This window comes from Scophthalmus maximus, chromosome 2, assembly GCF_022379125.1.
Source record: "Scophthalmus maximus strain ysfricsl-2021 chromosome 2, ASM2237912v1, whole genome shotgun sequence".
NCBI classification, from domain to species: Eukaryota; Metazoa; Chordata; class Actinopteri; order Pleuronectiformes; family Scophthalmidae; genus Scophthalmus; species Scophthalmus maximus.
The window spans coordinates 15,354,242-15,382,120 of NC_061516.1; the positions used below are offsets into that span (position 1 = coordinate 15,354,242).

Below are 27,879 nucleotides of genomic sequence, written 5' to 3' on the forward strand. Positions count from 1 at the left end.
ATCTGATATTAGTATTTATCACAGTGATTAATCATTGTCAGTAACCGCCCACTGGCCTCTAGGCATTGGAAGCTCAATTGAAGAAAAATCATATGTGGTACTGCATGAAGGGTCCTGGGCCCCATGTGTGCTGCACTGGGGCCCCTGCTGGGATGTAGGTATTAGCAGGTGGAGGCAGGGTAAAACCCTAAAATGGCCACCAGACCCTGCTCACCATCATCACCAGCATCATCACCAGCATCACCGCCAGCAGCAGCAGCAGCAGCACCACCACCACCTCAGAAGCCCATCCCCTAGCGTTCGTCCCGGGAATGTACCGTGTGTGCGCATGGGCGGAGAAACTGCCGCTGTGCGCTGTTATTATTGTTAGAGTAATTTCTTTTTTACGAAAATGGCGTCCAGTCAGGGAGGTGTGGGAGCTGTCACGGCGCCCCAGAACCATCACATATCCGGCGGACCTCACTGGAGCCCGGGCGTCAGCCAGTTCCAGCAGCAGCAGCAGCAGCAGCAGCAGCAGCACCACACGGCCCGCAGCCTGGACCGGGCTCTGGATGACGCCGTGTGCTCGGGGCTGCTGAACCTGAGCGGCAGGAGGCTGAGGGAGTACCCGGGTGTGAGCTACGATCTGACCGACACAACACAAGCAGGTGGGTGGCCGTGTGCACGCGTGGACTACAGGGGAAACCCACGAGAGTCGCCTTCAGCTTTTTTTTGTATCGTGAGAATGTACCGGCGGATTGATTGGGCTCGTGAACGCAGCACGCCCGCATTGTGCACGCGCTGCTGGTCGGATGTTCCGGACAGGGGCGCATCGTGTAGGTGAGAACATTTAAAGGGATACTGCGCCCACCGGAGTGGCCGCCGTGGACGCACAGACACAGACACCCCGGTTGTAATCCCTGTCCACTCGTATATCACAGCGCTTTGCTGTGGCCGTGTAGTGTGGTTGTGCGCTGGTCCACGCCAGCAGCTCCCAGTGGCCTCCCCCGGAGACACATGGACGAGGCGGCCCGGCAGGCAGGCGCACCCAAGTCACGCGCGGCGCCGTGCAGCGGTTTGGTTCGCGCAGCGAGCTGCGGCACACTTGGCCCCCGGGCAGAAGGAGCGCAACGTGAACGAACCCAGGTGCCGAGGTGTAGATTTCTTGCTGTCTGAATAGCCAACGTGTGGTGTGCATGTCGTACACGTACACGCTTTTTTTTTTTTTCATTTTCGCCAAAAGCAGACAAAAGATGGAAGGGATCTTGCAGCCTCACCCCCCTGCTCGCCTGTCGGCCTGAACTGGGTGCATGTGCCCATGATCTGTCAGAGAGGAGGAGTACAAGTTGTCTGATTGTATCTAATCATTGTATTATTGTATCTCGTCTATTTCTTTGAGTTTCTGCAAGAGGAGATTAAAAAATAACGACCCATCTCATTCTGTGCCCAAACAGCCAGGGCAGTCAGTATAGGTCAGTATTAGGCTCACGTGTTACCAGGGTCAGGCCATACATACTAATTTGTACTAGACATTATCATGTAGAAAAGGGTTTGTCCAACTCATGTCGACCATGCTACTGATGAGATTTTGCAGCAGTTTTTTGGATTCGTTAGTGTAGAAATGTGTATTTTTATAGTGTCTGTAATTTGAATGAGTATGAGTAGTAGTCATTTTTTAATCAATCATTATGAAGTACTCCTCAGTCGTCATCACAGACTCCGAGCAGATGCTGGATCTGAGAATCACAGTCTCCTCCTCCTGAGGTGTCCACCCACCATATGGTGTTACTCTGGCAAGCCACTGGTTTGTTTGGCGAGACCTGTCCTTCTGGGATTTGAATTCTCTGCTCAAAAATGTTGGTAGCTCTTCATACCCGGGCACCTTTTTTGTTTTTTTCTGACCCAGAGAAAATCCTACCCTCTGGAAGACTTGACAGATTTATATATGGAGTCAAATATAGTAGATCATAATATGGCACATTGTAGACACAGATTCGCCTCTTGGGACAAATCAGTCAGTGAGCAGGTTTGTTGAACACCAAGCACATGTTTTGGACACCGCTGCAGATTGCCGCTTCTCAGTGTCAGGGATCGATGTGTGTAAAGACAGTGTGCGACATCCATTCAATTGCTTGCAATGGATCCCAAACTCTGCATGAACCACAGTTTTGAGTGAGCGTGGCGAAATGATGTGATGTAACGGTGTCATTTCAAATTTGCCTCTGAGAAGCTCATAACGTTGAGGAGCTGAAGCCCTCTATATTTTTTGCAGTCTCGCATGTCACGGTTGGTGTCAAATGCAACAGGACCGCATGGACCGCTGAATGTATACACTTGTTACGATATATACTGTATAAATCACCAGCTTGCCTCCATCTGAAACAAGACATTCAAGATTTGTTGAGATTGTTGCATATCGGATTCTAAAATAACTGCTGTAATCACGACTGCATGTTATATAGCACTGATAGTAATCATAAGAGAGAGCATATATTTCTGTCACGCCTTTTTTCTTTTTCTCTATACTCTATATTCACTTTGAATTCTGCAGCATTTTCACTCCACATCTCCATTTCCACACCTCGAATAGAAATGTGTGCTTGAGGAAGCTCTCACTTTCAAATATGCAAAGAGACATCAACACCACACAGCATCATTTTTCACAAGCACAATCTCTGCGGTGAACAGAAACAGCTTTATGAGGCTGCATGCAGCCTTTCACGTCTTTCAGTGTTGTCACAGAACTGATTGCATCCCAAAAAAAACAACCTGTCCTGACAATTTAGTTGTTTGGTATTTGAAAGTTTTGAGATGACGGGCATTAGGTGTAACCTATTTCCTTTTCCTTACCTCTCTGAGAGGGTCAAATGGAGTTGATCAGCAGTCATTTTGTTGACAACAACGCAGTCTACACACAGGCCTCATGATTTCATATAGTGTTCCTTCCCTGAAATACATTGTCCCACTTGTGGGACGCTTTGGCCTTGGTGGTGTTTTGGTCTGTACTGGACTCAATCTTCATACAACACTGACAGTTTGTATATTGTTTGAAAGCCCTAAGTGTCCTGATTATATGTACACCACGCATTTTAGGATACCCATACAACTGCAACAGCTGTCGGCAAAGACTTGTGTGGCCAGTCTCCAAATTGTTCCAAAAATACAATAGAATCCTTACAGCATGTTCCCCTTTTATGTCAAAAAACGAATAGGCAAGGCTAAAAACCTCTGTAACCTCTTACACTCATTCTGACTTTTTGGTAGTCAAATTCGTAGTTCCCTTTCAAAAGAGAGTGTGTTAGGGTGAATTGTTTCAGGACTTGTGTTAACTGTTTTGTTGCCCCGGGCATTTAAAGTTGATGAAAAAGAAGAACTGACTGATTCCTCCTTTTGAGACTGTTTTTAAGTTGTATTTATCTTTGCATTTTATTTCCTCATACATCATATATGCATGAGGAATTATCCAGATCTGGACTGTTGTCCCACCATAAACTGGTTGGTATTGTAACTCTGATCCATCACACTGCTGGTTTTAGAAATGACATGGTGCTTTTATATACAGAGCAGGGTCAGACTGAGTGGTCTCCATCTGACTGATGAGTACCGGTCGAGGGTAGAAAAGGAGAGAGAGAGGCCGGCTCACACAAGGGTGTCTGTTTGCAGTGTGCTCCTGACAGTTAGTCTCCAGTCACTTTGTTTTCCCATGGGAAAGTGCAGGAGAGACAGAAGAGAGGCCGGGGCCCAGCGCGTCCACCGGCCAGCTGTTCAGATCCATGCATGCCCCTGCCTGCCATTTCTCTGCCTTCCAGGGGACAAACACACACTCACACACACTAGAAAGTGTGAGGCGCTTCCACTGCAGCATCATGTAGTGTGTCTATGTGTGAGCGTTATTCTCAGAAGTACATACAACAAAGTGTGGGCAGCAGAAGGATCAGCTGCTGAACTGTGTGTGGTAGCTGATAGGGGAATAGATTTATTTAAATACATTCCTTTTTTTGAGGGAAAACAGTGATTAATTTAGTATACATAAGAATGGGGGATGTGCAGAACATTGAGGTTTTCGTTTGTTCCCCCTTTTTTAAAAACTGCACAGAATCTGTCAAATTTTTCACCTTCTTGCACTTTGTCATGAAGAGCTTGGTGAAATATTTAACTGCCATATACTATTTCACATGGCAAGAATGTGAGGTCACAGAAAAGATGGAGAAGTGTAATTTTTTGTCACTAGCTGAGGGTGCATGCAAATTAAAAAAGCCTGTCTATATTTCATATTCATACAGTGTATACTGTCCGCAGCTGCTTTAAACAGGTTTCAAAGTGATCAATGCACATTTCATTTTCATTTCTTCTCCGTTGTCACATTCTTGGTTCTTCAAGACAGCTTGTGGAGGACAATACCCCCAAGGACCCAAGTACCAAGGTGGCATTCTTGGTGTTAAGGATCAGCCAGTACAAATAGTGTAATTGTGTCACTCCCCAAGTATAAGCACATCGCAGGATGACTCCTTTGAAAGGCATCAAGACGCTCGTGGGGAAAAACAGCAAAAATGCCCTTAGTTACTTAGACTATTTGTTGTTCACTCTCATACTTTAAAATCAAATCAGATATTCCTGGTCTGTGAAGAAAAGCAGATGCTGCTGCGCTGCTGCGAGGGGTCCCAAAAGTTTTCTTTACTACCAGTTGTAGTTTTTGATTGTAGCCTGAAAAACATTCACATTCCTTCTATGTGCCTCTGGGTGTCTAGACAAGACATAACTGTCGGCAAGAGCACAAAGGCCTTATCTCATGAATGATGCCGCTGTTAAATATTTGGATATATCTAAACTATTAAAATGAAATTTTGGGCTTTGAGTAACATGTATCATCTTGAGAGCTTATTATGTCACACACTTAGGTTATTGAAAAGAGTTCCTTTGTAATTAGAGTTTTTAATCATATAGTGTTTTTCCAACATCCCACTGTCCGTTTCCAGGATATTAAAGAGTTTCTCATTAATTGGGGATTATTTTCCCTGCAGTGGCAACATGTACATTTGGAAATGTTATACTGATATTTTACTAGGAAGTGTCTGACAAGCTCGCTGTACCACACGTGACTTTAGCTTCTGGGGGGAAAAAAAGAAATTAAGAGGAAATCTGGGGAAGCTCAGGTAAGGAAATTTTAAGAGCTGGATGTAAAACAATGTGACGTTTTCCTTACAAGTCGTAGAACTGAAATTAGCTTGTTGGGGATTTACTGTAGGTCATAATGCAATGTAAAAATCAAAAACAAAAGAAATACATGCAAATGATGTTGGTTTGTGTGGTAGCTCGGGGTTAATAGGGATGCGGGAAAAAATATTACAAATACAATTAAATGCAAATGTGTTTTCCATTTGTACTTATCACTTGGCTTAAATGATTCGTCAAACTGACAGATAATCTTCTATATCCATTCATTAAGTCAGAATCTATTTAAATTGCCTGTAAGTAAAGTGAGAAACATATGTAAGTCATATCATTTTGGCTGTGGGATAATTTCAGTCAGCAATTGGGTCAAAAACTAAGGGGGAAAATAGTATATTTCCTGAAATGGCTCCGCAGAAGCTGATGAATCTCATTAAGGTGTCGGAGGCAGATTAATAGCAGGAGCACCTTGCTTTTGATCACCATGGTACCTGCCATGCTCTGAGCTCACAGCAGAGCACCAGACCACACCCGGAACCTGCTGTCCAGAAACCGTGGCCTCATCTGCTGCAGGGCACGACAATTAACCCCAATTAATCATGTTTCTGTCCTTTCCTGTTCTGTTCCGTCTTTGTCTCCATTCAATCGAACCCTGTGACAACATTGGCAAATTGATACAGAGAAAAGGTTCAGCATTGAAGTATTTTGGTTTCTGTTTCCCTGCAGCTCTTGCCCTCGATACCGGGACGTCTCGTAAACAATCATATTTAATGTCCTGTTGTGTGAAGCTCATGGGCCGTTTGAATTTTTAATTGTAGTCATCTACAGAAATATTTCCTGTTCCAAATCCCTCTGCAGCAGCTCGCAGTAGAAAGAGGGTATCTGTCAGTGAAGAGTTTGCTGTGTCATGGGAAGCCATAGCCAGACATCGTCGGCCCTACCAACAAAAATGAATAGATTGCTGATTGAGCGTGAGAGTGCAGTGCGGCGGAGTGGAGCCTGATGCGCTCGTCCGTCTGGTAGCCCTGTCCTGCGGGAGCTCCAGGCGACCAGCAGGTGGATGAAGCACCCACTGTGGGCTGCAGATGGCGCATGGCCTGGGCTGGAGGAGGGAGACAACAGGGTTGGAGGTGGACAGATTCACAAAGACTGCCTCCCTCCACCCACCCCCATCTTCTATCGACCCAGATGATCCCACTGCTACAGAAGGATCCCCAGCGGCGGGGCTGGAGGGAGGGAGGGAGGGAGGTGGGGGAGTCCTCCGTGTACAGCTGGGTTACAGCATCAAGGTCCGAGCCTCAGGGAGAGGCAGAATTTACCGTTAATGGAAAACAAATACACATTGTGACCCCAGCTTTGGTCTTTACCCATGTGTTAATTTCTGTTTCCCCGAACCACCTGACCTCTTTTCATCGTGCTGCTAACTGTGTCATGGTCTGCTTCTCACTTCTGCTTACCGGCTGCTGCCAGAGCTCAGACCACAGCCACCGAGCGAGGCCTCAGGCCGGTCAGGTCTATTGTTGGTCATTTGAGTTTTGCTCTCCTCATGACACCTTGTAACCCCAGGGAGACAGTATCTGCATGAATATATTATATTGTTCATAGGTTGGCTGATGATATACTGAATGTGCCTTTCGCAGAGAGATTGGTATCGGCGTCTGTGTTTGGCGATATGAAAACTTTCATTTTACATAATAAAAAATGCAGAAAAGATTTACTTTCTTAATTCAAGTGCTATGTATTTGGTTGTTTTGTTGGTTTTTTATTTTTTGTAAAGTATCAAGCCTCAATTATGTTTCTTTGTCATAAGGGTTTGATAACGACAGTTTAGGGATCATTGCAAATTAGTTTTTTGATATATCTGTATCAACTCCTTAATATTGGTATCGACATCAGCCCCAAAAAATCCATATTGGTCAGTTTCTAGTCATAATGCTTTTTCGAAGAAAAAAATACTGATATTACAATTTGTATATGCTTTATCCTTTTAATTCATCCACAGTAAAGTGAAAATGTCTTAGTCTGAGTGGCTCAGAGAACGCTCGCTTTAGGTAAAGCACGAACGTAGTAGCTAATTTGTTTGATAAAGGGTGGTAGTGATATGTAACCGCATTCATTCAGGGAATAGAGGTTGTAGTAGTGTGTCCTTTTCCAGTGGCATTAGGGGGGACAGAATAATTGGAAAGCTCAGTGTTTGTCTATGGCGAGCAGCTCCTCACAGGTCTTTAATTACTGTGTCACCCAGAGATAACACACACACGCACAAACACACACGCACACACACCAATTAGAGGCAGCTGAATCAATATGTGTCTGAATGTGAATTCTGTAAGATGTTGAGCCGTCCACTGTTGTCATAGGTCCTGCGAATCTTCACCGTACCTGTTTAAATACTCGCTGTTCACGTCAGGTTGCATTTCATAGAAGTTTAACACAGAGAGTTTATTGTAGTGTGGATTTGTGTGCATGCAAGTGTGTGCTTCGAAATGTCCTGGGCTGTGTGTGCGAGTGATTCAGCAACCTTGAGGGATAATGTGCCTCAGACTCATGTAGATATGTGAAAATGTAGACCTCTGGCATGAACATGAACCTGGTGGATTTGGTGGAGGATTCACTGTAATGATATTTTTTGTGTGTTTGTGTGTCAGAAGATTAACCCTTTCCTTTCCTTTCCTCTTCTGACTTTCCTTTCACTATGCCCACACTAGAAATTCCAGATATTTGATTTTACTGACCTGATTTTGTTTCTTCAGTGTAACATACAGTAGTCTCGCCACTAGTTTGACTGTAAAAACTGCAAAAATCATCAGTATTCTGTTTGTTCCGTCTGGCTCCATCTGACACGTTTTATTTATGGAAGTAGGCTAATTACATTGCAGCACAGTGCGACTGTAGATGAGGCATCTAGACATAAAGGTTTATTTGAATTCAGATGCCATAGAAAACATTTAGCCTATGATAAAATTATAAATCACTTAAGGATGTATATAAATGGGGGGGGGGGGGGATGGGGGCAGACAACAGAAAAATAAGCTTCACCATCGGTATCTGTGTGAGTGCTCCTTCACTTTGACGTTCTTGGGCAAGAGTGCCAGTATGTAAATATTTTATCATAGGAGGCACATGCAAATGTGAGGCAATACGCTCATCTTCGTTGACTAGAAGAGAGAACACTCTTATATATTTGTTGCCAAACTGACTGATTGATGCAGGGCTGTGATTTTGCAGCAAATTGGCTTCAGCAGTAAAGCAGAGCTTTATTATATTAGTTATTGTCTAAGTTTACACAAACTGTCATACTTAAGTTTATTGTAGGTTTTAATTACAGGCAAATACTAAATATTTCTTATATTTTTTATTTTAAATTTGTATATTTTTCAAGAATATTTCACAAATAAATGACCTGTCCCCAATACATTTGCTCAAATATATGCCTGAGCTCTTGGCAATCCTGGCATGAAGGAGCTTGACTGAAAAACAACTGCTGGATGGATTGTCATTATATTTTGGTACAGATATTCATGGTCTCCAGCGGATGCAGCAAACTGACTTTGGTGATTCCCTGACTTTTCCTCTCGCTCAGCCACGAGATTGGATGTATTGCGAAATATCTTATGACGGATTGTGTTTATTGTTAATTTGAAAATGTTGGCATGCCAACATGCTAAATGTAGCACAATATAATTAGGTATATCACGTTATATGCTAAATTCATGTCAATATATAACATGTTTATATATATATATATATATATATATATATATATATATATATATATATATATATATATATATATATATATATATATATATATATATGTTATATAGTTGTACAGGTATAGATCTTTAGAAATTAGTCAAGAATGATCAAGCTAATTTTTTATTATTATTCCAGACTTTGCAGTGGTAAAAAAATCTTTTCCTGTACCAAATCTCCACTCCACCTCTCCACTCCACCTGTACAATATCCACTTTTTCGATCATATCCTATCATTATTAGTTTGTGATTATCTTCTATCGCTTGCAGCTGATCTTTCAACAAAAAGGAAATGACGTTAGATCTGTCACTTTCCACCCATTCATACAAATCTAAACCATCACTGTTCTACTCCCGTGAGATCGACAGTTGAAATACTGAGGTAATACACTGCCAGTAGCACATTCAACTTCTAGACACAAGATTTCTTGACTCAAGATATCGATCAGTCTTTCAAGCACATGACCTCTCGTGACTTAAAGAAACACAATGGACAATGTCCAGATCTCGAAGGGTTAATGTATACAGTATGTCTTCTGTATGTTCAAAGTGTATGCAGTTTTTTAATCAGTCTCTGTTTTTTGCACCTTGCAGATTTGTCCAAGAATCGCCTCACAGAAATCCCTCCAGAAGTGTGTCTGTTTGCCCCCCTCGAATCGCTCCATCTCTACCACAACTGCATCAAGTGCATCCCAGAGGCCATCATCAATCTGCAGATGCTGACTTATCTTGACGTCAGGTGAGCCACTGCAGACACTTTACTTCCAGTTTGCAACGATTACGTGGACTCAGTTTTATATCTCTAGAGGGACTTGTTCCCCTTTCAGTACGCCAACATGGTTAAAATGCTTACATGGAAGAGAAGCATTTCCCCTTTGGCTGAAACTCAACTCCCAGTCATCACCAGATACTAAGTAGGTGGATGTTTTGTCTCCCTCTACAGTCGAAATCTCCTGTCAGTTTTGCCAAAATACCTGTTCAGCCTCCCCCTCAAAGTTTTGCTTGTGAGCAACAACAAGCTGGTGTCCATCCCGGAAGAGATCGGCAAGGCCAAAGAGTTGATGGAATTGGTGAGTGAATGAGTGAGTGAGTGAGTGAGTGAGTGAGTGAGTGAGTGAGTGAGTGTGTGTGTGTGTGTGTGTGTGTGTGTGTGTGTGTGTGTGTGTGTGTGTGTGTGTGTGTGTGTGTGTGTGTGTGTGTGTGTGTGTGTGTGTGTGTGTGTGTGTGTGTGTGTGTGTGTGTGTGTGTGTATCACTGCATTTGGACGTACAGTATGCATATTGCACAGCCATTTGCTTTTACGCTATGCTTCCCCTCGCAGGACGTGAGCTGTAATGAGATCCAGGTGCTGCCAGCTCAGGTGGGGAGGCTTCATGCCTTACGAGAACTCAACATCAGGAAGAATTGTCTTCACATGCTGCCTGAGGGTCAGTCTGTCACTCGTGCTCTTCTTCAGAGAAGCTCCATCGTCAATTTTTACAATCCCTGCTGTCAAGAATTACACAGTCCACAGCCTTCGATTGGCATATAGAACAGAAGAACAGCAGCATCAAGCCATAATTAATAAAGTTTAAAGGTGAAAAGTATAAGGCTGTGACCCACCTCTGTTGGTCAAGTTTACTTCACATCAATTTACCTAGTTTGAACAAAATGTGGGACAAAGACATAGAGGCAGTTGCAGATACGTCCTCTGATTAATCCTCTGATTAATCCTCTGATTAAGCCTGAGGGGTGGAGCTTGGAAACTGCAATTTTTTAAATTAAAAAAAAATCTGCACTCAATAGAAAAAAGCAATGTGCTATTGCTTGCATTATGGGAACTGGAATGGGGAAAAAACTAGGATATATTTGCCTCTGCTCTGGACCTGCAATAGTAATTTTTTCTTGGATAACTCCTTTAAGATGTCATCCCCTAGATGTGCTAGAAGCAGTGCAGCACACTCAAAGAAAATCTCTCCATGAAACCGTTCTCTCGTCCGTTCTTGCAGAGCTGGCTGACCTGCCTCTCGTCCGAATCGATTTCTCCTGCAATAAGATCACGGAGATTCCTCCAGCCTACAGGAAGCTGCAGCAGCTGCAGCACATCATCCTAGACAACAATCCTATGCAGTCTCCACCAGCACAGGTATGAGCTTGTGATGTGGATTTGAAGTATGTATGTGGTTTCCTGTATGCAGTTGAGTTGACAGGTTGTCGTTTCCCTCACGTCCAAATGAGCCTGGTACAAGTGCACCATCTAGTGGATGGGGGAACACACTTTGCAGCGTGACTGAGGACTGGATTGTGGAGACACCTTGTATACCGTAATGCTTGTATGTTTCAGATTTGTCTCAAGGGCAAAGTGCACATATTCAAGTACCTGAACATCCAGGCGTGTAGGATGGACAAGAAACCAGACACCCTGGACCTCCCCTCCCTCGGCAAACGTTGCCTCCCTCAGCCACTTACTGATAGGTACGTTCGCGTTTACCAAGTATTGTTTCCTCGTCATGACGAGCAATGCATCTGTTCATCACTCCTGATAAAGTTGTATTCTGCAGGGATTTATTCTACATCCAGTTTTGTTATTCATGTTTTTTTGTTCTTTATGTTATGCCTTAAAATGGTTATTTATCAAGAGCACATGCCAATGTTCTCATTCACTGTGATGAACAGAAAACCTAATGAGCTGCCTGTTGTGTATCTTTCCAGCATGGAAGATTTCTATCCCAGTAAGAACCACGGGCCGGACTCTGGTATTGGTAGTGACAACGGCGACAAGAGGCTTTCTACAACAGAGGTTCAAGCATTCAATGATTGCAATGCCAATATGTGATGAGTGTGATTTACTGCAACAGTTTGAGATACGCAAATGTCCAACCATGCTTTTTTGATTTATTTTGCTAGCCAGCCAGCATTAGCCTTATCTCAAAGTCTGTTCATAGTCAACACCAGAGAAGCAAAACACTTCTCTGAGGGTCTGTTAGGCTGTGACAAAGAGGCAGGACCCAATTGCCAGAATCAGATAGAATATTTAATAAAAGGGAGAACAAAACAGTAACCAAAAAACAGACAGTCTTAGGCGGTAACGATAACAAAAATCTCTTAGGCATGACATGGACTGGAACAGGACAGGGACAGGTTGCACACAGGAGCCATGAACACAAACACAGAAACAGACTGGAGGAGTAATCGCAGACAACCGACAGAGAGGAATGGGAGCACAAAGACTAAGAGTGAGGTCTAATTGTCCTTCCTATCTACTGTTCCTTGACCTCAGTGGAAAAAGTCATGAGGTCAAGGAAAGGTATAAAGGAAGACTGATAGGACTTAGGAAAAGCCGTCAGCGATGCTCAGAGAATCAGACTCGACTTTCACTATACCACGTCATCACTTGACGGCGGATGTTATCGACGTGCGTCTGCCGTGGTGAAACTGCAAATATTCGAAGATGGACTACAAAAAATGCAAATTTGTGTTTGACATCAGATGTTAATGATTTGTATGCAACGGTAACTTACATGATGACGTGCGTCTCTTCTGCGTCATATTCATACTCTTCACATGAATTGTGGGGCGTCTATATCTTCTATCCTTTCGCATAGGAAGCTCCAGTGAACCTAATGCTAAAGGAGATAGGAAAGGAAGCATTGAAGCTTCTTTCCTATACATTTAGAGCATCCGAACAGCTCTTACCATGGCTGCTGATCAAATACTTCCGGGTGACTTCAAGATTTAGGAAACTTCCTAAGACAATTTGACAATTCGACCTCACCCTACATACACAAGGGAAGATTGAAGAAAAGTGAGACACATTAGGAGCAGGAGCAGACAGTCATAGGGGCAGGAGACACCGGCAAAGTAAAGACCCCAAACACAGGAGAACAAAAAGAGACACAAGGAACCTGACTTCAAAGTAAACCAGGAAATGGCAAACCTAATACAAGAAACACAAAGGACAATAAAAAGTAACTTAACAGAGATACACAAAGAATGCAAATCAAGGGCATAATTAAATAAAACAGAGTCCAGAAGTTCAGAACGTCAAGAAAGTCTTTGTTCAATATCTCTTGTGGGGAGTCGAATCATAACAGGGTCATGAAAAGACAGATTTGATATGTTATAGAGACCAGGCCGTGCATAGACTGGCGAGAAGGAAGCTTTAATGAGTGAAGTTCAGAGGTATGTCTGGCAAGACATCTGAAGTGGCTATTATTTTTAATTCTCAAAGAAATGGAAGCAGATGAAAGAGACTGAGTAGAGTTTGAATCAGCGATTTAAATTCTGCAGTTGCTTCACAATGATTATTTTGGATTGAATTACAATCATGTGCAAACATTTACACACACACACACACACACACACACACACACACACACACTTTTAACTGGAGGTCACTCCTTTTGTGTCCTGCAGCCTTCAGATGACGACACCGTCAGCCTGCACTCGCAGGTTTCAGAGACAGCCCGTGCCGATGCCCTCTCGCTCCTCTCCAAAATGGACTCCTGCAAAGGTTGCCCAAAATAAGTATCACACATTGCCTTTGAAAAGGATAGCAGAGACCTGGGGGTTGTTGTTGAATGACGTGCCTTTAATGTGACCGTTTATGTGATCAACGCGGATTCTTCCTCCCTCTATCAGATCAGGATCTCTATGACTTCATAGAGCCCAACCAGGACGAGGATTCTGCGCTGTCAGAGTGTGACGGGCAGCAGAGCACTCGTATGTCTTGTATAAAGGTATGAATCCATGTATCACGCACACCGATGTGAGCAACAAATTTAATGATGATGATGGCAAAGATTAAGTTTGGGTGGTCTGCGGAAGTGGAAATCAATATCTGTTAATTGGTCTGTAATTTGGTGTCTGTGTGTGTTTCAGGAACTGGAGAAAGTTCTCCACATGTCTCAACAAAGCAAAGATAAGGACAGCTGGAAGGAGGAGTCGGGGTGAGTCAAACGGCCAATCAACTAGCTTGTCTCAGTTTGAGTTATGAAAAGTGTTTGTCTTAATTGAAGCCAAAGTCTCTCTTCAAGTTATCTATTGTAAATGTCATGACCCGCTAGGACCAAGACACTCTTGTGGACTTTATCGTATATGTTTCCTTTGATTGCCCTGCCTTGTGTGTCTTGGTTTATGTGACTATGTTACTTTCTGGTGATCCATTAGGTTGTGTGCATCTTGAGTTTTGTATTTCCTGTTTTATGTTGTAATTCACTCCCCGTGGTCATTTGTTTCTTGTGATTCCCTGTGATCATCTGAACCTGTTCCCAACGTGTCTCACCTGTGTAGCATTACCTGTGCCCCTCTTGTGTGTATAAAGTCTTTGCGCCTCCCTTTGTTCTTAAAGTCTTCCACAAAGTTCACAAGAGTATCTTGGTACTAGCGGATCATGAGAGTAAATCATGAAATGACAGCTAAGAAGATACATTACTTGATAACATAATGAGATGAAGACACCCCACATGTACTGACTAGCGACACTGTGCACTACAAAAATGAACTTGCCTTGCCTTGCATGTCTCTGCAGTGAGTCTGATCTGCTATGGTTGACTGACTGGGAATCGCCTGCTCTGTGTGATGGGCAGCTGTAGCCTAGATCTGTTAACACTGGAATATCTGTTTTGCTATGATTTAAGTTGTTGATGGCAAGTCTCTTAAAACATCTGGAAATATTTTGAGATTACCTCCGTAAAAAATTATGGAAAATCGAGTGCAGCTTTAACAGTCAAAGAGATAAGTTTAGATGCAATCATACTTTAGTGTACATATGCCAGTCAGAGAGGCTTTTTTGTATTTGTTGTTTCGGTGGTAAAGAGCCAACTCTACTACTCTTAATAAATGTAATTGCAGATATTTAGTATATGCATATAGGCCAGATTAATGTATTGTTGCTGCCAAAGGCAAACGCATGACTCAAGATGTTAAATTGTGTACCGTCTTTGATGGCAACATCTTTGACTTTGAACTTGTCGCAGTTCTGACAAGGAGCAGCTAGTTGAGGAAGAGGATGATGAGCTGAAGGAAGTGCTGGATCTGAGGAAGATTGCTGTTCAGCTTTTGCAGCAGGAGCAGCAGAATAGGTGTGTGGCCCTCGCTTCTCTTCTACACAACAAAAGCCGTCTGATTGTGAAAGTCAAAGACTTGCACATTAGTTTAATTCGTCATTCACTGCACTGCTTAAATCCACGTTTCTTTCGATGCTTTTTTCCTTCCTCCTCATCATGTAACACGCTGCTCTCATCGCCCCCATGTCTGTGGATTCATTCTCTGTTTCTCAATATCCAGATAGATGTTTTTTTTCCATATGTCCCCAATTATCGCCCCATCAACCCCACGTTACCGCACCTCCCCTCCCCCTGCAAATCAAATTCTTATCAGCTTTACTTCACTCTCTCTCTGTCCACTCCTTTCCTTCCCTGATCATCTATTGTTCCCTGCTTTCTCCCCTGACTCGGCTACCGCACATTTGACGTACGGCTTCTAGACGGCGATCCTTAATTTGCAGAGCAGAGAGTCTTATTCACCGGCGGAGAGTGACTGGCCGGGCGCACAGGTAGACGGGGAGACTTTCTTTATTGTCATTTACAGACAGTTTCTGTGTCACACTGGGTCGATAAAACACTGGTGAAACATGCCTTTACTCTTGTCAGTTTCTGGTGTGTGTCCTGTTTTTTGTCATACATAAATGAGTATGAGGATATCTAAGTTGTGTCTATGTTTTGAATGTATGGAAATGTTTCCATGTTATAAGTGGCATTAGCCCACTTTTCCCATGAGCTAAAAGTCAGCATAAATCAGCACTGTTGCTTGACAACAACACTCGTAAACACAGTCCCACCTATTTTGCAAGTTGTTTTGACTCCATTGCTTTACTGGGGAAATTTCTATTGAAAATTACTCAGCCCAATTGTTTTATATTCATATCTACATTTATAAAGCGCTTCAACTGTGACCGGATCGTCTTTTTGTAGATTTCTTAGTCACTCTGGAAGCTCCGGCAGCAAGCCCAGGCCTCCGCCTCAGGCCGCTCGAAGGTACGTAATGTATGACTGTGCACTGTACTGTCGCACTGGTCTGAAAAATCCCAGTCATGTAGTAACTGTACACTGCAACCTGTTTCCAACAGGTTTTGTAAAAAATAAAAAAAATCATGCACAACAAAAAGAAAAAATCCAGAGGCAAATATTTTACTTCTACTACAGTTTGATATCATGGCTTCGTTGGATCCTCATATTGAAGAAAAACAGAAAAAGAATTATCCTTATTTAGCTATTAGATTATAAATTATATTTCAATAAATGAATGAAAAATGCTATACATAGAGGTGAACTGGATAGTCGACTCCTCTGTTCTCATGATAAGATGCACAAACACACCTGAGACGTCAAAAATGTTGTGTACACTCAAGCACTAACTGACAAAATACACTGTATTCAGCTCTTATCTTTCTATATGCAGTTTGTGCTATAAGGTAATGCTTCTATTATTTCATCACATTATTACTATCCTCATGTGTGCAATAAGCTGACTATTTGTCCAAAATGAGTGTGTCACATTGTGCACTATTTGTTATATCTAAGTTCATCTCACCTTCGTTACTTATTTGCATAATGAGCTGGGAGGAGTTCACAATCCGGAGAGGTCTGGTCAGAAGTTATCTTTATGAAGGACTTGCGGCCAAAGAGACTTTCCTCTGAGGTGGAAACAAATCCAAGGGAGAAGAACGAGGGTGTAGAAAAATGGCAACAGGTGCCCCACGAGTGAGATATTGAATTGCCCGGCTCCAACAGGAAACTGTTAGTTTGCAGAGGAGCTGCGGAGCACTGAAGGGGCGAGTGTGTCTGCAGGCAACAGTGAAGCACGACTGAGGTTGAGTGTTGAGAAGTGGAGTCGCCCCATCTCACCGGTCTGGGATCACATGAAGAGACAGGAGACAGAAAGAACTACCTGCCAATTGCCTTGAAAAAATTCGAGAATAAATGCTACTCAAAAGACAAAGAGTGGTCGCACCAGATATGATGATTTAATTGTCTGTATTTTTTGGTTATTGTGCATTGATTGAAAGTTAAATACGATAAATAAATACACGGTTCTGTACTATATGTGCACAGTATATTCTAAAAAGATGTTATCTCTTTATTCAAGTGCTTCTCTGGATGAAGGCAGTAGTGGAGCATCAGTGCTTAGTGGACAGGTAAAAACTCTTCCTCGACTTACGTTTTTTCTCTCTGGACGATGCAGAGGACGATTCTAATTATAACTGTTTGCTTCTACAGCCGTCTTCTTCTTGCTCCTTTGATGGCAGCCTGAAGACAGATCAGTCCGATTCGGAGCCAAAGTGGCCCGAAATCCCACCCGTCCTCAATCAGAATGAAGAGCGCAGGCGGAACAAGTACCTGAGAAAGGATTATCTAAAGGTATGAGCAGGCGCATGTTGTGCCATAACTGCAGCAGTCTTAATTTGTGACTGGTAAAACGGAAGAGGCTAAAGTCTGAGGCTAATTTCTGATTCCAAGGCAGTCTCCTCAAAAGCATGGCTGATTAAACCTGCTGTGCTAGATACCATCTTTTACCTGGTTAAACAAAGAATATGTGTACCATCAGTGTTGGGAGAATACATTTGTAATGCGTAAATCTGTAGCTGTTACTGCTGCGTGGTCTTCTAAATGAGCATCATGTCACCACAAAGGTTCTTGAGAAAGTCTCAGGAAAGATTCATTTGAACAGCTTGATTAAACATGGTAGTGTGAAAGAATGTATGATGATTGTTATAATACATCTATCTATAAAATAAACATCAGGCTTCCATCTATAGTCAAACACCTGTTCAGCAGTAAACCATGAAACGGGAAACAACTAGTGTCAAATCATGAAGTTAAACTGTTTTTGTCCCCCCATTCCTGACAGTACAAGTGTCAGAGTTCTCGGAAAAACTCCTGTGGGAATGATGACTGTGAGGTGAGTGTGAGAAACCTACGGTGTGGAGAGAGAAAATCGAAATATCTCGACTTTCAGTGAAATTATAGTGCCCTTTTCTGATTTACCATGGATGTTTCCTTTCCAGGAAGGCTTACGCAATGCTGACTTCAGCACCACTTTGACTGTGTTTGGACTAAAGCCAAGATCAGGTAATACATGTTGTTGTTTCACTGCCACTGTCTTAACTTGATGGCTCTGAGGTTTCCTGTTCACTGCATTAATATTCGTGGGACTTTATAAATAGAACTGCCACATCTTTTAAACGTGGGAAGGACGTGAGGAAGTCCACGTCGAGCTTCGCGGCAGTCCATTCCCATTTTGAATGCATTTCTGCATATAATAATGAAATATAGACTTGGATGATGTGAACCTTTAAGACATAAGTGAATATTTTTTAAATTGGTTAGTAGCAAAACATATTTTCTCCCCATGTATTTGCTATGTCAATGAGCAGAAAAAGTAGATGTCTTTTACTTGAAATACCTTCAAATCAGTGAGATAAGCTAAATGAGGGTATATTTTAGCAGAGAGAGTTATCTGGCATAAACAGTAGGTGCCCCCATTTTAACCCAAGGCTCATTTGAACACTTTCCGCTCCAGGCGCCAAAATATTTTTAGCTGGAGCACATTTTCTCTGGAAGTGGGGAAGGTTTCTGAGGAACTGTTTTAATTTGTAAAGGACAGGGCTGAACAAGATCTATATTTATCATATCATCGCCTGATTAGTACTATTTTGGTTGCACTCATAAGTTATGATTGAGGAGTGTTTTGGTGCACTAAGAAATCATGGAAAAATGTTTTTATTATCACTGATGTACAGCTATAGTAGTGGATGAAATATGAAGATCCTTTACTTAGGTATAGTACCGGTCCTGCATTGAAAACTGAAGTAGGTTCTACGATGCGATGTACACAGAAATTATCCTCTGTTAAACTTTCATCATTAGCTCCACATGCATGTGTGAGCAGCGTTTCACTTTTGTAGTTGGTTGAGGTGCAAGTGTTTTATATTAGGCTGCAACTATAACTATAATGAAGTAATCTGTACTGCAGTATTTCATCAATTCATTTATTTGGTCTGTAAGACTTAGGGAAATGATGAGAAATGCCCATCACGGTCACCTTCAAATTGCGTGTACTATGTGACCAATAGTCGAAATTGAAATGGAAATAATTCAGTTTATTGTAATTTAAGACAAGAAAAACCAGTGAATGCTCACTCCTGAGAATGTCTACAGTAGTTCCCCAATATAGTGGATCGCAAAAAAAAATGGAAGTACAAGTTCCTCCTATTTGTACTTTACTTGAGTAAATGTAGGCTACCTGAGTAACATTCCACTGAAAAACACTCTGAAAACACAATGAATCTCGCAAACTGCCCCATTAATGTGGAGGATTTTATGTGAACCTAAATAACGAGGATCTCTCAAAACCTTCTATTATTGTTAGATATGTATTTGGGACAAGTTATACCTGCCCAGGCCTATGTTTGACTGGATGTGAATTTACTTGACTGTGCATTCTGGTGAGAAAGCATTTTCTTCTTTGTTGCTTTTCTGTCGGACTGCAAGGTCGATGTACAGTATCTTTAAGCAAATAAGAAAAGGCTTTGTTAAACTTATCGGGCTGAAAATTGTCCTGCTTGTAATATGTTTGGAGAGATGAAGATTAGATGGCCTCTTCCTTAAAGACAAATTTTGGGCCAGGTGGTATTATTACTTTGTCTGCCATTTCCATCACAGGGGTGACGCAGTTCCTTTGTGTCGTAAAATGGAGTCGTCATGTTTTGGCGAAAACTGGTGGCAAAGAGAATAGCGTGGTTAAAGGAAGACTCATAGGGACCAATATAAGCGTGGATGGTGTCGTCTTTCTATAGCCATTACACAGTGCAATCAGTTTTTACATCATAGTGACAAGTTTAAGCCAAAAAGTTGTTTCCTGAGTGAAATTGTAAGAAGCAGAGTTACGGTAAATAAAGGAGCAGCCAGCTCAAAACAAGGGTTTTGATCGTGCTACCATTCTAACAAAATCTTGGAGGAAATGGCTCTTTAAAAGTTATGAGAAGTGAACTCACTGATGCTTTGTAGCATTCAAAGAAACAAGGGTAAAAGAATGATGTGTGAAGCAATCCTTGATGATATCCAAAAACAACAGAGGTATGAAGATTGCAGTGAGATTTCTTCATGCACAATTAAGCTTTGTTTCATAGCCACGATACCCTATTCTTGACAGCAGAGATAATATCCAGAACCATGGGGCGCCGCTTTCGGGCCACACACGAATACGTGCCTTTGTCCAACTTTCCTGGTGGAACGGCGTTCATTTTGTTATCATCAGGCGGCCAAAGGGTTACCTGCCATGACAGTCCGTACCAGCTATCCGACAAAATGTTTTCCTTCTCTGTATTTCACTGTGTGTTATCTCAAATGTAGAACAATGCCCTTGATTTAATCTTGCAGCCTTCACTAGAGGAAGCCGTCAGGAGTACAGCTCGACAGACCCCAGTTTCACGATGAGGAGGAAGATGGAGCACTTCCGAGAGGAAATGGAGCAAATAGGACTTCTACGGCAGGTCAGCAGCCTCACGGCTTGTTTGTGCCTTTGCGTTTCTGCACAAAACATTTAGGCATGTGGATGCCAAAGCCTGTCAGTTCCTGCTTTTGTTCCAGCAATTATTATACCTTTTTTTGGCTCAGTTAAATCTAGATAAGACGTACGGAGGACATGTGTCGTAGTGAGTGTTCCTATTTAGCAATACGGACGTGTCACAAATCCACATGATTTTGAGTCGAACAGGTAGAGTCATACCTGACCATGACACCTCATCACCTCCATTGAAAACTACCAACTGTCTGTCACACATTTATAAGTAGGAGCACTGTTTTAGTACTAGTACTATGTACTAGATGGGTACCATTGGTTGTTTTTAATACCAATTTACCAAATGTATACCGCATCACTATTTAGCAGGCGTTTTCTGGTTTGGTTAAAGGTTAGTTATGGACTGTATATAAAAGTCGGAATAATGAAGCCAATTCAAAAGTGTCTGTAACCTGTATTCTCTGGAATGACCAGCAGAGGGCAGTTTCTATAGAAGTCACTTGATTTATAACTAGGAGTTTATTTATTCATTCCTTATTTTTATTTAAGAAGGACCTTTTACAGTTGAAGAACATAAATGTAAACATTTGATGCATTGTACCAGAGTTAGCCCATGGCTACTTTACATCTGCAGTCCCCTGGCATGTCTCCATCGCCAGCTTCAAATCTTCTTCAATACAGCATGATGTTCATTTGGTAACACATGGTTTTATTTAGAATAATAGAATATGGCTTTTCTGTTTGGGCCCCCGAAATGTAGCGACAGAGGCAGGGATGGTTTCAAGGGTGTTTATTGAGAAAAAAATGAATGGTCTCTGAGGAAAGATGGGGGAGGAAACTGAAAAGAAAACCCACCAAACACAAAAACAAACACCACCCTGACAGTCACGATGGGTTGCCACTTGGTTAGATTTAGAAAAGTTCCAAACACACTTCCTGCTGCAAGTTACGATCCTACACAGAAAGGCCCATCTCCCAAACAGTCTCTTCAGCACTCTTTGGCCTATGAGGATATGCAGCTATGCATGTACAGGATGTTTTGAGGGCAGCAAGGCCATGTCGATAGCTATAAAGTCCAGTACTGAGAGGTCTGAGCAGCGAGCGCACACAGACAGTGGACTTTAAATAATGGGAGAACATTCCAGTGCACATTTAATTTATTTTGAACTCGCAGAAATATGAGGAGAAAAAAACATATGTTGACACAAAGACACAGTGTGTTCAGCCAAGTTTCACATTTAGAAAACAATATAAGGCAACGCTGACTTCGGAGGAATCCCTTGTTTATCAACTTGGTGGAGAAAGAAGAAAAGCACGGCACATCGGTAACTTCATTTGAATTCCTTCCAAAATCATTACCACGATCAAAATTGAGGTAATAAATTATAGTTATTCCCTGCCTCATCCGAACGGAGCGAAATCGAATCATGTCTCACATCATTTCCAACTTGGGCATAAAAGGCCATAACTCACCATAAACACATTTTTCAGCCCCCCAAGATGTTTTATTGTTGATGTGTTTGCAGAACATTGAGTCCAGACTCAAAGTGCTGCTCCCAGATGATGTTGGAGCTGCCCTAATGGACGGGGTTGTCCTTTGCCATTTAGCCAATCACATTTGCCCTCGGTCTGTTGCCAGCATCCATGTACCGTCGCCTGCAGTGGTAAGCTCATTCAAACGCTGATTGAAAAATAGTTTTTTCATAACTGTGTTTTTTCATAACTGTATGTTGTTGCAAGCTGCACATATTGCTGTCTACCCCAACCTTGCAGCTTCATAATCTATTTTTGTTTGATCTGCTCTTATTTGCTAACATGACTGACACTCCGGCTTCCAGCCAAAGCTCAGCATGGCTAAATGCCGTAGGAATGTTGAGAACTTCTTGGATGCCTGTAAAAAGCTGGGCGTTCCACAGGTAATATCGGCAATCTGCCATTTCCATTGTGCGTACTTTCTGAAGCAAACACAGTTGCACCCTGTATTAGCAGTAATTCATGGTTTTATCAAGAGTCATATCATCACAAATAGTTTTATATGGTGTAAAGATTGTAACAATTACATTTTTTATGAAGAACTTATCACCTAATTGTTAAATACAATTAGGTGATAATTGTATGCTGATCAATGACCTTTAAAATAACACAAAATGTATAGAATTTAAATATTTTAATTTGAAAATGTAGATGTGAATCTATGTGGTTTGGATTCTCCTCTTTGATTGTGAAGAACGTCATTTCAAATCTTGTCATAAACAGTTAACTTTCGGGTTCACAAATTGAGACGGAACATTCTTGTGACACATTTCAATGTCTCTTTGTTATGACAGAAGTCTGATCCATCACAATCAGGCTGGATTGCTTTGCCCGTAGGTGTTTTATTTTCAAAACTAGATATTCTTTTGAATTTATGGATCAGAAAATTACTACTGAATTGATTGTAGTTGAGGAACATGAACAACATTTTGGATACTGGAAAAATCTGAATTTGTAAACCCTCAGTGTACATTATACCAAAACTTGGATTAAAAGCAGTGAGAGAATCTAAAACTATCTGCACGGTTGGTTGTAATTCACTTCTTTCGAAAGACAGTGAACCAACTATTCTTATTCCCTGTTGCTGAAATCTCTCTGTGTGACGTCTCTCTCTGCCGACTCAGGACGAGCTGTGTCTGCCCCATCACATCCTAGAGGAGCGCGGTCTGGTGAAGGTGGGTGTGACGGTCCAGGCTCTGCTGGACCTGCCCGCCCTGAAGCCCTCACAGCTGTCAGCTGTTTGACACGAGCCGGAATGTCGAATCCAAGCTGCAGCCATCCAGCCAACTCCTGCCCCGGCCCAAACCCACACCCTATCGCCAGGGACCAGAGAGCCCCTCCGGGTGAGGACCCAGTGGATTTTCTGCCTGATTGAAACAGGAGACAGGAGGCTGCAAAGCCCCCGTCTCCTCATATGATGTCAGCCGCCGCCCACCTCCTGTCCATCACATCCCCATTTGCATCCTGTTCTAGTTACTCGGGTTCCCCTGTACTGTATGTGTGTGTGTGTGTGTGGACTTGCAATGTGACTGTGTTTTCCTGAGCTGCACAGTTTGGGCTGGCTGAGAGGGGACAGACGAGACAAAGGGTCTGTAGAAAAGACCTGTGCATCCCTCTCGGCACGCTCAGTGTTATTGAGCCCATAAGTGCCAGTGCTTACAACATTTCCACGCAGCTGTTGGACGCATTGTCGAGGAGGCGACGGACATTTGACTTCACTGTTCCACTGAAGCAGACTGAAGCTGCACGCTGGCCTCATAACCCCCAAACCACTTCTTGACCTCGAGTGGTTCTCATCCTCTTGAGTTTCTTACTCTTTTGTGTGTTGTTGATTTTTTTTTACACGTTTTCCATCAGGACACTACTGTACCTCATTTTCAGTAGCCGAGCCCGATTTTATAATTGCCAAGTATTGCATTTTAGCAATTGCATCTTCTCTGCTTATCGAGAGAGACTGCAAGGCTCACCCCCTCCAAGGCAAAGTCTTGTCAACAGAAAGGGGGTTGATTCTGTCCCAAACATTGCGCAAGAGCCGATCACGTTCACGTGATCAACTTTACGGATTTGTAAACTGAAACTGAAAGTTATGTGAACAGTAAAACAGCACTGTGTATTTTGAACAAACAAACTCCTTACTAATGGATCCTTTTTTCCACAGGACAACATCCATCTTATTGTCAGTTGGTTGGCGTGCAATTTCTTTCTTTTTTTCTTTTTTTCTTTTTTTCTGGAGAAGATGAAATTCAACGTGGCAGCCGCAGTGCACCATTCATTTCATAGTTCTCACACCTTCAGTGAGCTTGGAAAGACGTTTTGTCTCTTTACACAAAACACCATTTGATGTGGAGGTTAGTGATGTCAGTGAATGAAATGTTGGTAATTCAAGCGCCGTACCTCACACGGCTACGGAGGAGACTGGGTTTGAAGAGAAGCTGAGGATTTCATGACCTGTGTCAATATGACATCAATTAAATATCAATTAAAGGTCGTCCGGCTATGGGACATGCTTTGCTGATATAAGTTTTTATGTCATCAAACAGCACTGTGACGTCTAAAAAACCTAAAATATTGTGCCTTACTGGAGGGGTTTGTTAAATTATTTCATGACTTTATTATATCCAGCAGTCATTTCTGTTTTTTGAAACCCATGGTTAATAGTTTTAGACATGTACCTCTTTTTTTCACCTGCACGTGAACAGGAGGCTTCAGATTTTGTTTAACAGAAGCGGTTCTGCTGATGAGCTGCAGCTCCACTTGGCCATCAAACTGGTCGGAGAGATCACATTCATATCTACTGTAAGTCCTTTGGTCCTCATAGTACAAGTGTCACTTGTGTGTGCCATGGTCAGACATCCCAACATGAATATTGCTCATGAGAGCCTCAGCTTCCTCTTTGTGCCGTCATGTTCCAAAGATCAGAAACCACAGAGATACAGAATTGTACAGGGCTTCCAGCTTATCAGGCCTCGAGTGTAGAATATGCAGAAATCAGTCAACCGTTGAACCTTATTTCTTTTCATTATGATTTCAGAAAATCACTGAGTGACATTAGTCTTGAGGCAAATGCAAATCCCTCAAAAACAGTCCACAAGTAGCCTTGTCCATTACTCTGTTTTCTAATGCTGCAGACGGGTCATCTTTTACAGTCCTATAGCAACCATGTATTTAACAAACAAGCAGCTCTTTAAAGGACGCACACACACACACACACACACACACACACACACACACACAACCACACAACAGGGAGGACCAAACTCAACAAGGGGAAGAAAAACAAACAAAGTTAATCCAGCTGACAGCACGAGCCGTGACCTGGGTATCTGTTAAAGTAACACTGATCAAAATCTGATTCTTTTAATAAGCCTAGTTGCCACACAGAGATAAACCTCCATAGGAAACTAATGATAATGTTACTTGTGCACATCAAATGTCCCAGTGGACAGCATCTTAGAACGGCATCTACAGAGCAAGTTCATTCATCACCTAATGAAATGTTCGTCTCTTATGAAACACTAGTAGATCATTTGAAAAATAACTCAAAAGAGGGGCACTCTGGGTTATGTTCGCGTAACAGAAGCTGTCTAACTATATCTGGACGACAAGAGTCCCCAGGAAATGCATTATTGCTGATGGTAGCATTGTTACATCTCATGAGCGTTTGGATTTGGATTTAGTTCCATTTGCCAAAAACTGATTTCAACTTACTGCAATAACTCACTGTACGCTCCGCTGTTGTATATGTCACTGCACATATTCAGCTGTCTTGGGTTTCCCAGGTGACGCACGCTTTACTCAAGTTTTGGATTCACACAAGTAGAGGAGCTGAAAAGAAATTTGTCGAAAGAAAGAAAGACAGAAACACAGAAAGAAAGGCAAAATGTTCTTGTTCTTCACCCATTCTTGTAAGTATAATGTGTCACAGTGATGTCTATGTGCGTCAGATACCTCACAAGAACTGGTTTGAATTTCCTTCACTTCTCAGTTGTACATCCTAAAGGTGAGGTGACTCATCCATCTGCTCGCTCAGGGGAGCAGAACAACAGACAGACTTCTGTTCTCTGTTTTGTAATGCAGCATGCCTTATCTTTGTTTTACCTGCATACACTGCTGTACGTGCCGTGGCCCTTTCAATCATTATTTGTACTGTTAATGAACCCGGTGCCATATCCCTCAAGGCGAAACATCCTTGTGGCCACTATCATTCATGTAATCAACCTTAAAACAACAGTCGGGAGTTTACGGGACATCGAGAAATCCTTAAAACCCAGACGAATTCTGGGAGCTCATTTATTTTGGCTCGGCCAGGAAACTCTTGCTCCCCCCTATCCCTGATACACATTTGAGTATTAGTCTGACTACGCCAGGCTAATAATACAAGGCTCTGAGTCTGACGAATCACTTGCAAATCTGCTAAATCTGGCCACATTTATGTTGAAATATTCTCTTACAGCACAGTGATTCTTTGCTAAGTTGTGGTGGAGGCATATAGCAACATAAAGATGGGATGTGGTGCTGCGAAGACTGTAAACATGCCCACTTGATTTCTAACTCCTGACTCCTTAAGCCTCATATCAACTGACTGAACTTAACTAAGTGTCTTTAACACACAAACTGGGGGTTTTGTTCCTCCTACACTAAAGTTGTCGGCTTGTGAAATTTCTTCAGGGTCAGTGTGGTTGAAGGAATGATTGTACATATTTTTCTCTGCACAAATATTGTTTTAAGACTGACTTGTGAACCTATTCTTAAAGAGGTGGAAATCCCACAGTATGTTGATGATCATTTTTTAACACATGCGTGTGTGTCATATGTGAACATAGTGTTTAACCTGGAGAACAGTTCTCTCCAGCTCATGTTTGTTCTTGTACAGATCCGACTTGCTGGGGCAAGTTTGCCTCTTTTTTGAGAAATAGCAAAGTCCAGATTTTAATTTTGTTTTTTTAATTTTCACTTTGCTTTCCCATGACACTCCCTTTACAGCACACTGAAAACACACACATCAAATGGACACCTCACAACAGATATCAGCAAGCTATGATGTAACAATTGTCATCTCATCCAAAGAAAACCGTGAACAAGTAACTAATGCCTAAACGCTACACTGCCGCGAAGAAGTCAAGCTCAAGTATACAAGCTTTTTGTATTTTAAAACAAGTCAAATGCATGCAAGAATACTGAATGACTGGACCTGTACATATCATCTGTATAAATTCCTGGGTTTTCTTAAACAGCAAACGTGGTCAATATGAAATAAAGTCCAACTCTTTGCAGATCGGACTGTTGTTGTCTTCATAACATGCTTTTCTAGGCTCTGGCCAGGAGATTGCACAACTGGCCACACAGCAGCATGTCATGTGGACCAAACTCTAGTTCGTTTTTTCATTGCTTGAACACAGTTTTCAAAAGTCTACACACTTATCCCACAACCTGCACAACAATGTGGATTTACAGCACTTTTGTTAGTTCACACACTGCTGTCAAAACTGTCAACCACACATTCAAAAACAGAATGGATTTCAGCCTGGTTCATTTCAAACTCCGCTGATTGGTTTTTCAGCTGAAAGCCTTAGCAGGGGGAGTGAGGATGCGTGGAGGAATACCTAGAAGAAGACAAAGAGCTGTAACTTCTGATAAAATAAGGGCTACACCCAGAGAAAAAAACCAAATCCTTTTAACAGGAAGAAATCTCCAACCGGACTCAGTTGTGGGCGGATTATCTGTCTAGACCAGTTGGGAGAGAGGAGAGGTGGGCAGAGAGTGAGGGGGGGGGGACTTCCCAACAGTGATGAATCACAGTAGTCCAGTCCAAATGCATGGACTCCTTTTTCAGCATCCTTTAGAGATAGAATGTTTCTAATGTTCTTGATAGTGCACTCT

At 42.3% G+C, this 27,879-nt stretch overlaps 1 protein-coding gene across 1 annotated transcript; it reads left to right on the top strand.

The window, feature by feature from the left end:
• Nucleotides 1–2: 2 nt before the first annotated feature.
• Nucleotides 3–27,272, top strand: lrch2 (leucine-rich repeats and calponin homology (CH) domain containing 2). Its single transcript, XM_035624827.2, has 21 exons — nucleotides 3–647; nucleotides 9,499–9,643; nucleotides 9,848–9,974; nucleotides 10,226–10,331; nucleotides 10,893–11,029; nucleotides 11,228–11,358; nucleotides 11,596–11,683; nucleotides 13,300–13,396; nucleotides 13,525–13,622; nucleotides 13,765–13,832; nucleotides 14,862–14,966; nucleotides 15,371–15,439; nucleotides 15,858–15,920; nucleotides 17,032–17,080; nucleotides 17,163–17,303; nucleotides 17,794–17,844; nucleotides 17,951–18,014; nucleotides 20,325–20,437; nucleotides 21,993–22,130; nucleotides 22,305–22,382; nucleotides 23,124–27,272. The coding sequence occupies exons 1-21, from the start codon at nucleotides 392–394 to the stop codon at nucleotides 23,241–23,243; spliced, it is 2,244 nt and encodes a 747-aa protein (XP_035480720.1). The 5' UTR covers nucleotides 3–391; the 3' UTR covers nucleotides 23,244–27,272.
• Nucleotides 27,273–27,879: the final 607 nt, after the last annotated feature.